The 17165-nt window shown below is 42.1% G+C and overlaps 1 protein-coding gene across 2 annotated transcripts in view; it reads right to left on the bottom strand.

Annotated features, from left to right (window-relative positions):
- The window catches only part of LYSMD2 (LysM domain containing 2), a 32654-nt gene that overhangs the window by 1580 nt on the left and 13909 nt on the right, over positions 1-17165 (bottom strand). For both annotated transcript variants that reach the window (XM_039469036.2, XM_074393598.1), the window contains one exon: positions 81-412. In XM_039469036.2, the coding sequence (XP_039324970.1) occupies positions 81-412 (332 nt within the window). The remainder of the gene's footprint in view (positions 1-80; positions 413-17165) is intronic.

Raw genomic sequence — 17165 nt, 5'->3', positions numbered from 1 at the left:
AAGCAGAAAGATTTGGCCCAGCAAGAACATCTTAATAGTAATTTATTCAGACTTTGACATTTGTACCAGGGTATTCTTACCTACTCTCTTCTTTTAGCTTCTTGGCTGCCTGTGTGGATAATTTGATCTGCAAGTCAAGTCTCTGCAGGAAATCTCTGGCTGATACTTCCTCAGGCTGCATAGGCTGAACATCAGATTCTTGAGGACTGGGAGGCAGGAGGTCTTCCCCAGCCACCACTGGCTCCTCTTCCTGAGAAAAACTGCTATCAACAGTTTCATTTTCTGGAGAATCAATGGAGTTAAGTCCATTAAACAACAAAGGCTTCTCCGATATAACTGGGATGTTCAAAGTCTTCTTCAGAAATATACAGTCATTGGTAAACAGTTTATTGGCCCTTTTAATCTGTTCCATCTAAAATATAAAAAAGGAAACACAGAGTTACACATAACCAAGTTAAGGAGTAAGGTTTATTTTACAACACAGAACTACCAATATTCATAAGCAAAATGTGCACAATGCTTTCTTGGGATTTGAGACTCTTAATTCAGTTTCAGTAACCTCCCCAGATATCTCCAGTTATTTTAAGAGATGTTGGGAAATTGTTTCCCAATTTTAAAAAAAGGACAGAATAATTTTTCCTCACTATACTATTTCTACTACAAGGCAGCTTTTAATATCAGTGGACTTAAATCTCTGAAGTTTAAAAATGTAAAATTTTAGCACTTAATAAATTCCATTCTTGTTTTAACATCTCTATTATCTGATTTAAAAAAAAAAACTTACCATTGCTGCTATTTTACTTATGGAGTCCTTCTCATCATGCCCCTAGAACTGTGCTTAGTAAATATAGTTATCCCTTGGTATCCATGGAGGATTGGTTCCAAAACCCAAAGATGCTCAAGTTCCTTATATAAAATGGCATACCAGCCTGGGCAACATCGCAAGACCCCATCTATTTAAAAAGTAAATCAGCCAGGCATGGTGACCTGCACCTGTAGTCTCAGCTATTCAGAAGGCTGAGGCAGAAGGACTGTTTAAGACTGGGAGGCTGAAGCTGTGGTGAGCCATGATTATGCCATTGTACTGCAGTCTGGGTGACACAGCAAGACACTGTGTTAAAAAAAATTACTTATGTCTGATATAATGTAAATTCTGTGTAAATAATTGTTACATTGTATTGTTTAGGGAATAATGACAGAAAGAAAAGGCTGTACATGTTCAGTACAGATGCAACCATAGTAGAGCCTAACTACATTTTCAATCCACAGTTGGTTGAATTCGTGGATACTGAAGCCATAGATATGGAGGCCTCACCATATAACAGATACAGGAGGTGGGATAGACATAAGTATAAACCAGAATTTGAAAGGATGGCATAGGTAGGGCTGTAGTCATTAAGAAAGTCCTCCTGGGGAAGATGTGGTTCCACTTTGATTCTTTACCGCAGATAGACCTTGAAGAATCGGGAGATGTGGGATAGGTAAGAAAAGGAGGTGGGGGCCCTTTACATACAGTGTCTCATTCTTTTTTTTTTTTTTTTGAGACGGAGTCTCTCTGTCGCCAGGCTGGAGTGCAGTGATGCGATCTCTGCTCACTGCAACCTCAACTCAGGTTCAAGCGATTTTCCTGCCTCAGACACCCAAGTAGCTGGGATTACAGGCACCTGCCACTACACTTGGCTAATTTTTGTATTTTTAGTAGAGACGGGGTTTCACTATGTTGGCCAGGCTGTTCTTGAACTCCTGACCTCACAATCCACCTGCCTTGGCCTCCCAAAGTGTTGGGATTACAGGCGTGAGCCATGGCGCACGGCCCAGTGTCTCATTCTTTCTACGTTAGAGGGTACGTGGAGATCCACTTTATAAATAAACTCTTTATTTACTTACAAATAACTCTTTCTTGTGAGGTATGTAGCTGACAGTGAGGTGCAACAGCTAAGCACACAGGCTTTGGAAGCTGCCAGACCTTGTTCAGATCCCAGCTCCATCACAACAAACCATATGAACATGAGCTTGTTACTTATCTCATTTATCCTTTCTCCTCACAGGCCCATGTCAGAATCACTCAGACATAGAGATTATGCACCATGGAATCATCGTACAAATGGCAGACGAAGAGCTACAGTTTAACACAGGGTTTTATAGTCGGTGGATGCCTCCCACAAACCACAGAGATGGGGAAGGGAGGTGGAAGTGAAGAGGGAACAGAATTTACAAGCATTATCTTATTTAACCATCATAACAGGTCTGCAATCTAGATATTATCTTTTTTTTTTTTTTTTTAATGTAAACAGAGACACAAGAAAGTCAGTAGCATGCCTAAATCCACAACACTGATAAGTGCACGAAGGACTCAAACTCTGCCTACTCTTCTGTTCCTCACTCCATATTATGTCTACAGATATCTCTACCCTACTAGCCTGGGGACTCACACCAAACCAGTCACTCTACAAGTACTGTAGCATCTAATTTTCCCCACAACTCTTTCTTGTAATGTATGTAGCTGGCAGTGAGGTGCAACAGCTAAGCACACAGGCTTTTTTATGCTGCCAGACCTGGTTCAGATCCCAGCTCCACCACAACAAACCATATGAACATGAGCTTGCTACTTATCTCATTGATCCTTTTTCCTCATATGTAAAACAGGTACCATCTACCTTTCACAAGGATTAAATGAGAGCTTATAAACTCACTCACATAGAGAATATATATATATATATATATATATATATATATATATATATATGAAACAGAGAGAATATATAAAAATACATGTATAGGATCCGACTTCCAAGATGGCCGCCTAAGAACAGCTCAGGACTTCAGCTCCCAGTGAAAGTGCAGAGGGTGAGTGGACGCCGCATTTCCAGACGAACTCTTATTGCCCACAGACCAGGAGATACCCAGGCAGAGGGGTCGCCAGCGTCGCAGTCCCAGCCGGTGCGGCTGTTTTGGCCCCCGCGGGGCTGATTCCGCCCGCGCGGCTGCTGTGACCACTCCCTGTTGCTGCGGTTCTCCGTACAAAAGCCACTGGTCTGGGAGCCCTCTTAGCTGGCGAGCAGAGCCTTGAGACGGCAGAATAGCCCATTCATCTGAAATAGCGAGCCAGGCCAGGAGATTCCTAGGCAAAAAATCCGCCAGGAGCCGGTGCCGCGGTCCGAGCCGACTCCGTGAGTCGCAGCACGGGAGATCCCGGCGCCTTTTCAACAAGCGACCGGAACGCGGGGTCGTTCAACTTAAAAGAAAAGACTCTGAGTCAGGGAGCCAGGTGATCAGGCTCGGTTGGTCCCACCCCTCCACCCCCAACAACAACGAAAACAAAAACAGTAATTGGAAACCCTCTGGGTTGAGCCCTTCAAACCAAGCACAGCTGAACCGGGACGGTCCGGCTCCGTGGGGGAGGGGCTTCCGCCATTACTGAGACTCTCCACCGCTACGGAGGCAGGCTGCCGTTGCCCAGGCAACCCGCCGTTGCCGAGGCAACCTGCCACAACAGAGAGAGTCCGCCATAACAGAGGCGGGGCCACCATTGCCCAGACAGTTCTAACTACGCCCATATAAAAAGGACTACAGGGAAGAGCTCAGGGCAGCTGGGCGGAGCCCACAGCAGCTCAGCAAAGCCCCTGCGGGCAGGCAGAGGCTAGGCGTGCTGCTAGCTGGGCGGGTCCGACCTGAAAAAAAAAAAAAAAAAATCAAAAAAGGCAGTAGTGCAACGGAAACTCATAAAGCTCCAACTCCCTGGGACAGAGACAGACAACAGGTGGATAAACCCACAAAAATGGGTAGAAACCAGCGTAAAAAGGATGAAAACTCCTGAAACCAGAACACCTCTCCTCCTAAAAGTGATCACAACTCCTCACCAGCAAGGGAACCAGACCGGATGGAGAAGGAGGGTGATGAAATGACAGAATCAGACTTCAGAAGATGGGTAGTAAGAAACTACAATGAGCTAAAAGAACATGTTCTAACCCATCGCAAAGAAAATAGGAACCTTGAAAAAAGATTGGACGAACTGCTGACGAGAATGGACAGCATAGAGAGGAGAATAAGTGAATTGATGGAGCTGAAAAACGCAACACGAGAACTTCGTGAAGCATGCACAAGCTTCAACAGCCGAATTGACCAAGCAGAAGAAAGGATATCAGAGGTCGAAGACCAACTCAATGAAATAAAAAGAGAAGGCAAGAACAGAGAAAAAAGCGCAAAAAGGAATGAACAAAATCTTCAAGAAATGTGGGACTATGTGAAAAGACCTAATCTACGTCTGATAGGTGTACCTGAATGTGATGAAGAGAATGAATCCAAGCTGGAAAATACTCTTCAGGATATTATCCAGGAAAACTTCCCCAACCTAGCAAGGCAGACCAATATTCAAATCCAGGAAATACAGAGAACACCACAGAGATATTCCTCAAGAAGAGCAACTCCAAGGCACATAATCGTCAGATTCACCAGGGTTGAAATGAAAGAGAAAATGCTAAGGGCAGCCAGAGAGAAAGGTCAGGTTACCCACAAAGGGAAGCCCATTAGACTCACAGCAGATCTCTCAGCAGAAACCCTACAAGCCAGAAGAGACTGGGGGCCAATATTCAACATCCTTAAAGAAAAGAACTTTCAACCCAGAATCTCCTATCCAGCCAAACTCAGCTTCATAAGTGAAGGAAAAATAAAATCCTTTGTGAACAAGCAAGCACTCAGAGATTTCATCACCACCAAACCTGCTCTACAAGAACTCCTGAAAGAGGCTCTACACATATAAAGGAACAACCAGTACCAGCCACTCCAAAAACACACCAAATGGTAAAAGAGCATCAACACAATCAAGAATCTGCATCAACTAACCAACAAAACAGCCAGGTAGCATCAAAATGACAGCATCAAATTCACACATAACAATACTATCCCTAAATGTCAATGGACTAAATGCCCCAATCAAAAGACACAGACTGGCAAATTGGATAAAAAGCCAAAACCCATCAGTGTGCTGTATCCAGGAAACCCATCTTACATGCAAGGATACACAAAGGCTCAAAATAAAGGGATGGAGGAAGATCTACCAAGCAAATGGAGAGCAAAAAAAGGCAGGAGTTGCAATTCTCATCTCTGATAAAATAGACTTTAAAGCAACAAAGATCAAAAGAGACAAAGAAGGACATTACATAATGGTAAAAGGATCACTGCAACAAGAAGAGCTAACGATCCTAAATATATATGCACCCAATACAGGAGCACCCAGATACATAAGGCAAGTTCTTAATGACTTACAAAGAGACTTAGACTCCCACACAATAATAGTGGGAGACTTTAACACCCCATTGTCAATATTAGACAGATCAACCAGACAGAAAATCAACAAGGATATCCAGGACCTGAACACAGACCTGGAACGAGCAAACCTAATAGACATTTACAGAACTCTCCACCCCAAATCCACAGAATACACATTCTTCTCAGCACCACATCACACCTACTCTAAAATTGACCACATAATTGGCAATAAATCACTCCTCAGCAAATGCAAAAGAACAGAAATCATAACAAACAGTCTCTCAGACCACAGTGCAATCGAGTTAGAACTCAGAATGCAGAAACTAACTCAGAACCGCACAGCTTCATGGAAACTGAACAACTTGCTCTTGAATGTTGACTGGATAAACAATGAAATGAAGGCAGAAATAAAGATGTTCTTCGAAACCAATGAGAACGAAGACACAACATACCAGAATCTCTGGGACACATTTAAAGCAGTCTCTAGAGGAAAATATATAGCAATGAGTGCCCACATGAGAAGAAAGGAGAGATCTAAAATTGACACCCTATCATCAAAATTGAAAGAGCTAGAGGAGCAAGATCAAAAAAACTCAAAACCTAGCAGAAGACAGGAAATAACTAAGATCAGAGCAGAACTGAAGGAAATAGAGACACAAAAAACTCTTCAAAAAATCAATAAATCCAGGAGCTGGTTTTTTGAAAAGATCAACAAAATAGACAGACCACTAGCCAGATTAATAAAAAAGAAAAGAGAGAATAACCAAATTGATGCAATAAAAAACGATAAAGGGGATATCACCACAGATTCCACAGAAATCCAAACCATCATCAGAGATTATTACAAACAACTCTATGCACATAAACTAGTAAACCTGGAAGAAATGGATAAATTCCTGGACACCTGCAACCTCCCAAGCCTAAACCTGGAAGAAGCCGAAACCCTGAATAGACCAATAACATGGTCTGAAGTCGAGGCAGCAATAAAGAGCCTACCACCCAAAAAAAGCCCAGGTCCAGATGGGTTCACAGCTGAATTCTACCAGACATACAAGGAGGAGCTGATACCATTCCTTCTGAAACTATTCCAGACAATCCAAAAAGAGGGAATCCTTCCCAAATCATTTTACGAGACAAACATCATCCTGATACCAAAACCCGGCAGAGACTCAACAAGAAAAGAAAATTTCAGGCCAATATCCATGATGAACATAGATGCAAAAATCTTCAATAAAATACTGGCAAACCGATTGCAACAGCATATCAAAAAGCTCATCCACCATGATCAAGTAGGATTCATCCCGGGGATGCAAGGCTGGTTCAACATACGCAAGTCCATAAACGTAACTCACCACATAAACAGAACCAAAGACAAAAACCACATGATTATCTCGATTGATGCAGAAAAGGCTTTTGACAAAATTCAACAACCCTTTATGCTAAAAACCCTCAATAAACTAGGTATTGACGGAACGTATCTCAAAACAATAAAAGCTATTTACGACAAACCAACAGCCAATATCATACTGAATGGGCAAAAACTGGAAGCATTCCCTTTGAAATCAGGCACTAGACAAGGATGCCCTCTCTCACCACTCCTATTCAATATAGTACTGGAAGTTCTAGCCAGAGCAATCAGGCAAGAAAAAGAAATAAAGGGTATCCAAATTGGAAAGGAGGAAATCAAATTGTCTCTATTTGCAGATGACATGATTGTATATCTGGAAGACCCCATCATCTCAGCCCAAAATCTCCTGAAACTGATAAACAACTTCAGCAAAGTCTCAGGATACAAAATCAACGTGCAAAAATCACAAGCATTCCTATACACCAGTAATAGACTTCAAGAGAGCCAAATCAAGAACGAACTGCCATTCACAATTGCTACAAAGAGAATAAAGTACCTAGGAATACAACTAACAAGGAACGTAAAGGACCTCTTCAAGGAGAACTACAAGCCATTGCTCAACGAAATAAGAGAGGATACAAACAGATGGAGAAACATTCCATGTTCATGGTTAGGAAGAATCAACATCGTGAAAATGGCCATACTGCCCAAAGTAATTTACAGATTCAACGCTATTCCCATCAAGCTACCAATGACCTTCTTCACAGAACTGGAAAAAAACACCTTAAACTTCATATGGAACCAAAAGAGAGCCCGCATAGCCAAGTCAATTCTAAGCAAAAAGAACAAAGCGGGAGGCATCACACTACCGGACTTCAAACTATACTACAAGGCTACAGTAATCAAAACAGCATGGTACTGGTACCAAAACAGAGATATAGACCAATGGAACAGAACAGAGGCCTCACAGGAAATACAACATACCCACAACCATCTGATCTTCGACAAACCTGACAAAAACAAGCAATGGGGAAAGGACTCCCTGTTTAATAAATGGTGTTGGGAAAACTGGCTAGCCATGTGCAGAAAGCAGAAACAGGACCCCTTCCTGACACCTTACACCAAAATTAACTCCAGATGGATTAAAGACTTAAACATCAGACCTAATACCATAAAAACCTTAGAAGAAAATCTAGGCAAAACCATTCAGGACATAGGTGTAGGCAAGGACTTCATGACCAAAACGCCAAAAGCAATGGCAACAAAAGCCAAAATAGACAAATGGGACCTAATCAAACTCCACAGCTTCTGCACGGCAAAAGAAACAGTCAGTAGAGTGAATCGGCAACCAACAGAATGGGAAAAAATTTTTGCAGTCTACCCATCTGACAAGGGGCTGATATCCAGAATTTACAAAGAACTAAAGCAGATCTACAAGAAAAAAACAAACAAGCCCATTCAAAAATGGGCAAAGGATATGAACAGATACTTTACAAAAGAAGACATACAGGAGGCCAACAAACATATGAAAAAATGCTCATCATCACTGGTCATCAGAGAAATGCAAATTAAAACCACACTGAGATACCATCTCACACCAGTTAGAATGGCGACCATTAAAAAATCGGGAAACAACAGATGCTGGAGAGGATGTGGAGAAATAGGAACACTTTTACACTGTTGGTGGGAATGTAAATTAATTCAACCATTGTGGAAGACAGTGTGGCGATTCCTCAAGGACCTAAAAATAGAAATCCCATTTGACCCAGCAATCCCATTACTGGGTATATATCCAAAGGATTATAAATCATTCTACTACAAGGACACGTGCACACGAATGTTCATTGCAGCACTGTTTACAATAGCAAAGACCTGGAACCAACCCAAATGCCCAACGATGATAGACTGGATAGGGAAAATGTGGTACATATACACCATGGAATATTATGCAGCCATCAAAAACGATGAGTTCACGTCCTTTATAGGGACATGGATGAACCTGGAAACCATCATTCTCAGCAAACTGACACAAGAGCAGAAAATCAAACACCGTATATTCTCGCTCATAGGCGGGTGTTGAACAATGAGAACACATGGACACAGGGAGGGGAGCACTACACACTGGGGTCTGTTGGGGGGAAATGGGGGAGGGGTGGGGGGTGGGGAGGTGGGAAGAGATAGCATGGGGAGAAATGACAGATACAGGTGAGGGGACGGAAGGCAGCAAAGCACACTGCCATGTGTGTACCTATGCAACAATCTTGCATGTTCATCACATGTACCCCAAAACCTAAAATGCAATAAAAAAAAAAAAGAAAAAAAAAAAAAAAATATATATATATATATATATATATATATATACTATATAAAATATAGTATATATACAAATATATATAGACTGGTATAAATATATATTATATATAAATACATAAATATTAATATAAAAAAAAAAAAATACATGTATATTCCATACATACATTTCCCCATATAGATGTATATGTGTGCATGTGTGTGTGTATGTATGTATGTATATATATATATATATATATATATATATATATGAAGAGAGAGAGAAAGTAATGATTATAGGGTTTGGCAGTGGATGGTACACTACTCTCCATTTTCCAATGAAGAAATCAAAACACAAAAGAGATGGTAGATTTGACCAAGTACATAAGGCTCTTTACATAGATAAACTGGGATTTTGTCTGATGCTAAAGTCCATACAACATCTGGATTAAAGTGCACAACTAATGGGACCACATTATGGAGAACACTTAATGCCAAATGAATTCTGAGTAAAAAGAAAAAAATTATATTTCTACTTCAAAAAGCTTGCGAAAACAACTGTCAACGAAGTGGACCCTGTTCATCCTGCTTTATTACAAGCTGGTTCCATGCAAATAGCATATGCAAAGCTTTCTTTTTTCTTCTAAAGATACTCCATTAAAGGAATGATTTTTAAAAAGGATGGTCTTTTGTGTTCTAGTTTCTAGTTTATGGGGAGAAAGAGAACATAAACATGGGCAGGTGCCTTTTAAAGACAAAATTAAAATCTAAAAATCCCAGCATCTCTGACCTGGTTCCAGTTTGAGAGGGTTAATAACTTGGACACTCTGCCTATAGCAGGTTCAGGTACATGCTATTCTGCTTTTAGGACCCCTAGATCTTGCCCCTGAGCATCCAGCTGCCTCATCTCTCTTGGTACACAGGCTTCCAATGACACTAAGCCTCTCCTGGCTCCAGAGTGAGCATGTGACTCATTCCTGCCCTGTGGAGAATCACAGGCTTTTGTGATAGATCACAGGCCCATGTCAGAATCATTCAGACATGCAAGGAGACTTTTGCAGGGCCTTTGAGGGGTGAGTTCTCTACTGTGTTCTGTGTGAAGGAGACAGGCGGGAGATGCTGGCAGTCATCCTGACACTTTGTGGAATCTGATACTGAAGCCACCTTAGAGGTGAGAATTTAGACTTCTGGATCACAGCCTGAAGACAGAACATACTCAGTTCCAAGAGCCACTAAACTCCACTTGGAGTTTGTTTTTTGTTTAGGCCAATTTGAGTTAGGTTTTCTGTCACTTGCAGCTGAAAGAGCTCTTGCTGATACAGTGCCCTTTCAAATGCTTATTGGAAGGGGATAATTACTAATAGTTATTGCTTCCTGGGAATAATGACGGAAGACAGAAACAGATGGGAACACCAGGATCCAAAATGCTGAACAGAGCTGGGAACTGCAAGAGTACACTATGAATTCTTTCAGGGCAAGAACTGATTATTGCTATAGCCTCATAGTCTGACAAATATCTCATACACATTAAGTGCTCTGGATGGATGGATGGATGGAAGCATAAATGGATTAACACAGGTCAGAGCAGTGGGCACAGAAGACGAAGTAATCAGAAATGGGTAGCAAGTTTTCTGTTGTGCTTCTTATTCTCCTTTCAAACCTGCTCTCCCCTCCCAATCCATTCCCCACTCTTGAGCTTGTTCTAAACCCTAGGAGTCCGACTTTTTAAGAACTGCATGATCTAGGCATCCTTGATCTTGGAATTCTAGTTGGTTTTCTAATAGCAACAGAATGAGCTCACCATAACCAGTCGCTGCATTCCTTTCTGTTGAGAGTTCCTATCGGGAGTCCCATATCCAAGGCTCTAGATGTTGCCAGTGTTCCCTTGGACCTTCAGGCCTCGGGGTAATGTCTCCCTGCTATTGCTAAGCACCCCTGAGTGCTTCACCTTCCCTTATTGGTTTCCTTCACCATGCTCATACTCAGTAAATGTCTCATACTCAGCCACATCCTCTGAGAGTGTTTTCTGTATCCTGCTGGGATGCTGACGGATACATCTATCATACAGAGCACAGTAGGCCATCAAGGTCAGGCAAGGAGCCAATGCTACAGAGGACTATACAAGGTGACTGAGTCAGAGGATGCATGCAGTCAGGGAGTCCACAGGCAGTGAAGGGCAGGGCTTCCCCTGGCTTCTGTACATACTGCCGCACAAGTGACTCACTATAACTGGTCCATAAGCTTCCTGAAGTCAGGAGCTGCACCGTCTTCATCTCAATGTCATTAGTAAGCATTTAAGATGTATGTTGACCTTTAGGGTCTAGGCTTTAAGATGACACATGAGATGCCAGAGTCAAGGACACCAGGGATATCCAGACACAGTTAGTATCAAGGTGGGAACCAATCTAGGGACAGGGACAGATTTGAGTCTTTGAGTTTAATACAGGGTAGTACTTAGAAGCATGAGTTCAGGGGCCATACTGCCTGGGTTCACATTCTGGCCTTCCTACTTTCTAACCATTCCCTGTCTGTTTTCTTATCTGTAAAGTAAGGACAGCAATAGTTCCTTCCTCTCAGTATGATCATTGTGAAGATTAAATGAATTAATTCATGTAAAGTATTTAGAACAACATATGGACTGGGCGCGGTGGCTCACGCCTGTAATCCCAGCACTTTGGGAGGCCAAGGTGGGCAGATCACTTGAGGTCAGGAATTTGAGACCAGCCTGACCAACATAATAAAACTTCATCTCTACTGAAAAAAAAAAAAAAAAAAAAAAATACAAAAATAGCCAGGCGTAGTGGCGCGCGGCTGTAATGCCAGCTCCTCGGGAGCCTAAGGTACGAGAATTGCTTGAACTTGGGAGGCAGAGGTTGCAGTAAGCTGAGATCACACCACTGTATTCTAGCCTGGGCAACAGAGCAAAACTCCATCTCAAAAAAAAAAAAATTATACACATACACACACACACATACACACGGCACACAAGAAGTACTCAAAATGTCAGTAATTATTACCATTAAATTTAATTAAAAGTAAGAAAGCAACAGGTAAGGGCAGATTCCAGTATGTAATCAGCAAATGAGAAGGAAGAAGGTAGATATTTTCTCCCATAAAATATTGTTTCTTGGCTGGGTGCGGTGGCTCACACCTGTAATCCCAGCACTTTGGTAGGCCAAAGCAGGCAGATCACCTGAGGTCAGAAGTTCTAGATCAGCCTGGCCAACATGGAAAAACCCTTTCTCTACTAAAAATACAACAATTAGCTGAGCATGATGGTGTGTGCCTTTCATCCCAGCTATTTAGGAGGCTTGGGTGGAAGAATCACTTGAACCTGGGAGGTGGACATTGCAGTGAGCTGAGACTGTGCCACTGTACTCCAGCATGGGTGACAGAGACTCTGTCTCAAAAAAAAAGTTTGTCCCACAAAATAAGAAAATATAAGGAAAATTTCACATGGCTAAGCCCAGATGAGTACCATAATATACTATCACTGTTGTCAGCTATCACAAAAGGCTTTTAATAGGTTTTTCAAAAGGTGATGAAAATCTTAACCTGTTCTTTACAACCTATGGCTTAGGCCAAATGCATCAGCTCTAAACTCTGTTACCCATGGTGAAGTACAAAATCAGACATGCAGATCCAGGAATAAAAGCACTCCATCTACAAAAAGAAGCAGCAAATGCCCCAAAGCAGGAAAAAATCATGTGGCTAAAGTGTAGGGAGTAATAAGCAAAATTCCAACCAGGCAGAGCCTTGGGTGCCAAAGTAAGGAATTTGGAATTTAAACGTGATGAGAAGCCACTGGAGGGTGAAGGCAGCGAGTGACACGATCTGATTACAATTAAAGATCGTTTCAGCAGCTGGGTGCAGAAAATGGATTAGCAAGAAAGAGGCACCTGCCATAGCACAGACAAACTGAAAAATCCAAAATGGTGAAACAATGTTTTCTTTTGCTTTGGTATGTTTTTTATTTGTTTTATATATACGTGTGTGTGTATATATATATACACATATATATATATACATATATATACACACATACATATCTCATATATATGAGATATATATGATATATATCACACACACACACACACACACACACACATATATATATATATTTTGAGATGGAGTTTCACTCTGTCACCTAGGCTGGAGTGCATTGGCACAATCTCGGCTCACTGCAACCTCTGCCTCCTGGGTTCAAGCAATTCTCTGGCCTCAGCCTCCCAAGTAGCTGGGACTACAGGTGCATGCCATCATGCCCAGCTAATTTTTTGTATTTTTAGTAGAGACAGGGTTTCACTATGTTAGGCAGGATGGTCTTGATCTCCTGACCTCATGATCTACCCTCCTCAACCTCCCAAAGTGCTGGGATTACAGGTATAAGCCACTGTGCCCAGCCTGCTTTGGCATGTTTTATACTTCTGTCTGAACACAGATGGGTCTACTGTTCTGGCAATTTCACTTCACATAAAGCTAAGAAAAGTCATGATCCAATCCAAGGAAGAGCTGGAAAACTCCATAGCTTTCCTACCTACCCTCTGTTCAACATTCCTAAGATCCAATTAATGCTGAGACTAGAAAGCGTGGCCTTTCAAACTATGTAGGACTATTCTCTGTTTCTTAGGGATGGAAGAATGGGAGTGGGAAGATACATTGATCAAAAGCTTTCATTTTAAGTCTCCCTTAATCTAGATTGAATAGTATGACTCAATGAAATATAAATTTACTATCTGGTCACTAAGTAACAGATTATAGAACAAGGAAAGTAACAGGCAAAGGATGGCCACAAGTTCAATCATGGTGAACTGGGTAGTACAAGTGGCATCAATAACTTAAAAACAATGTACTGAAAATGACTCCCCAGCCGAGCATGGTGGCTCATGCCTGTAGTCCCAACACTTTGGGAGGCCAAGGCAGATGGATTGCTTGAGCCCAGGAGTCTGAGACCAGCCTGGGTAACATGATAAAACTCCATCTCTACCAAAAACTATCCCCTAAAAAACTTAGCTGGGTGTGGTGGTGCACCCTTATAGTTTCAACTACTCGGGAGGCTGAGGCAGCAGAATGACTTGAGCCTGGGAGGTCGAGGCTGTGGTTAGACAAGATCTCGCTGCTGCACTCCAGGCCAGGTGACAGAGCAAGACCCTCGCTCAAAAAAAATGTTTTTAATAAAATGATTCCCCTATAAACATTTTTTATAAAGTGAATTTTCTTTGAAGGGAATTCACAAAGCTTCCCTCCAAAAGGTATCTTAAGAGCAGGCTGCTGAGTAAGGTCATGAACTCTCCCCAAAGGACACTCAGGCCAGCATCATCAGTTCACCTACCTAACAGTGAATGCAATACTCAAAACTTCTTTTTCTTCTTCTCCATTCCTTAAAAGAGAAGCTCATCCAAAAATGTTTCAGAATACATTTACACAGAACTGTGTGGCTTGCAGTATGTTTTCAGATACAAACACAGCTCTCATTTGATTATTATTACTTTACAGAAAACAGACTTAAATATTAAGTGATTCTCCCAAGATTCACCCCCACATCTGTCTCTTGCTACTTTCTAGCTGTTGATGGCAATGAGACCCCTCCATTGCTACGTTTGCATGAGGAAAAGGCTTTTGTTCTTCCCCAGATGTCTCGGAAGAGTACATGAGATTCCATTTATGGCATGTGTCCAAAAAAGGCAAATCTATAGACTAAAAAGCATATTGGTGGCTGCCTGAGACTGAAGAAGGAAACAGAGTGAGAGGAATAGATGGGCATGGTGATCTTTTCAGGGTGATGGAACTATTCTAACATTGAATTCCAGGAATGGCCTCACAACTCTGTAAATTTACTAACAGTCATTGAATTGTACACTTAAGATGGGTGAATTTTGTGGCTTGCAACCTCAATAAAGCTGTTTTTTTTTTTAAAAAATACATGAGAATCTATGAAAACCCCGAATGACTAAAGACTACTTCGCCATACCTCTCACTTTTGGTGCACTATTTTCTTTCCTTTAACTAGCCAGGATCAGCAATCTCCACCAGCAGCAGGGGCTAAAGTTAGGAACACTAAAGATTTACATACACCTAAGTTTCTAAATCACAATGCTTATTCTCCCTAAAAATAACAATCATTTCACCTTTTATCAGCATGGTAACTTTTGTTAGGGGAAATGTTAAGCAACAACTTGGCTTAGTAGCTAATTGGCAAAGGAAGAGAAAATCCTTAGAATAAAACTGGCTAGGAAGTCACTGAGGGTATGGTGGGGTGAGGTAGCCTCTGGAGAGGGAAAAAGACAGGTAAGCTGCCTGGAGGAAGCAAAGAGACAAAGAAAAAGTTTATGAAAATAATAGGTCCACCTGGCTGCCTCCTTTCCACTTTCAGTTTCTATATGGCTCTCTGAAGGTTTCTCCAGGGTTTCTGCACAAAAATTCACGGTGGTAGCCTGGAGCTGGTCAATTTCCTCCTCCCAGTGAGAGTCAAGAGGCTTGACTCTTAACTGGGAGGAGCCAGGATCACTGAAAAAGCAATAGCTAAATCTAGAATACAGGGTTCGGGAAGGAGCCTTAACGTCTCAGTGGAGATAAACACACCCAGGGGAATGCCAGTCCAAGCAAGTTTACGTCTGAGGTTTGAACTATATTTAAGAGTTTCTCAACCCACCCAAAATAGTTTCAGTTTCCCAGACCCACTTCCTCAAATGCCTCTTATTCTGGTAGAGCTGCCCAAGCCTAAACTCATACATAATTCAATATAAGGACCCACTGCTAGCAGAGGGGAATAGACAAACACTGAGCAGCAGCAAGGGCAGCAGTCTTTTACAGATTTGAGAACGAGCCTCAAACCAAATCTTGCAGTTCAAGTCTTTAGCAGGCCACACCTCTTCACTCAGTCCCCGCCTTGGGCCCCATATTCCAGGGTCTGCTCAGCTCCATGACTATTTCATACCAGGCAAGCTTTCTTACGGATGAAGTTCACATGGATGTGGAAAACTCACAATATTCCAGGCTCCAGGCTAGCCACAGAAGATACTAACATCAATCAGACAAGTTCCCTGCCTTCACAAGTAGCTAGAAGCTGCTAGAAAGCAGTCGCTGAAAAACTCACCTTGAATAAAAAGAGAATAACATGTATTATCTTCTAACCCCAGCACCTAGCACAAGGCCTCAAACCAACCAGGCTCAATAGAAGGTGGTTAAGAAAATAATGAATGCCAGTTTTTAATGGCTATTAATGACTTTAAAAGTGATAGTAGGAAAGAGTCATAATGATTTTTTTTTTTTTTTTTTTTGCTCTTGTTGCCCAGGTGCCCAGGCTGGAGTGCAATGGCGTGATCTCGGCTCACCACAACCTCCACCTCCTGGGTTCAAACAATTCGCCTGCCTCAGCCTCCGGAATAGCTGGGATTACAGGCATGCGCCTAAGTCACTAGCAGAAAAACTTGGGTCCATCTGGTGTCAGACCCAGCCACCTTCTTAAAACTCCACATTCTTCTTTCCCATCCCCAGGATAGGATGCCCAGGCCCATTTCTAGCAGAGAGATATTCAAACTAAATAGTAAACAAAAACAAGCAGAACATTTACAGCCTATCAGCAAATCATCTGGACCCCAGCCACGTTCTCACCACCTCCTTCCTTCTCTACTGCTTTGGTCTAAGCTGCTACCCTCTTCCACCTGCATTACTGCAAAAGCCACCATCTTATCTGGTTTCCTTGCTTGGTACTAGCTTCCCTACAAAGTGTATATATATATATATATATATAGACACACAGTCTTGTTCTGTTGCCCAGGCTGGAGTGCAGTGGTGCGATCTTGGCTCACTGTAACCTCCGCCCAGGTTCAAGCAATTCTATGCCTCAGCCTCCCAAGCAGCTGGGATTATAGATGCCCACTGCCATGTCTGGCTAATTTTTTGTATTTTTAATAGAGACATGTTTCACCATGTTGGCCAGGCTGGTCTCTAACTCCTGACCTCATGATCCACCTACCTCAGCTTCCCAAAGTGCTAGCATTACAGATGTTAGCCACTGCACCCAGCCCCTAGAAACATTTTTAAAGCAGCAGCCAGAGTGATCCTTTTAATGCACAAGTCAGATTATGTTACTCTTCTGCTCAAACCCCTTAAATGCATCCCAACTCAGAGAAAAAGACAAAGCCCTTACAAAGGTCTTCAAGGTCCAAAGTGATCTAGTCCAACTATACCCAGTGCATCCTAAGCACCAGCCACAATACTCCTGGAAGATGTCGATTATGTTCCCACCTCAGGCCTT

This window comes from Saimiri boliviensis, chromosome 2 (genome assembly GCF_048565385.1).
Source record: "Saimiri boliviensis isolate mSaiBol1 chromosome 2, mSaiBol1.pri, whole genome shotgun sequence".
Classification (NCBI taxonomy): Eukaryota; Metazoa; Chordata; class Mammalia; order Primates; family Cebidae; genus Saimiri; species Saimiri boliviensis.
Note: the sequence above shows the minus strand (reverse complement) of the source record. Positions and strands in the feature narration are given on the sequence as shown.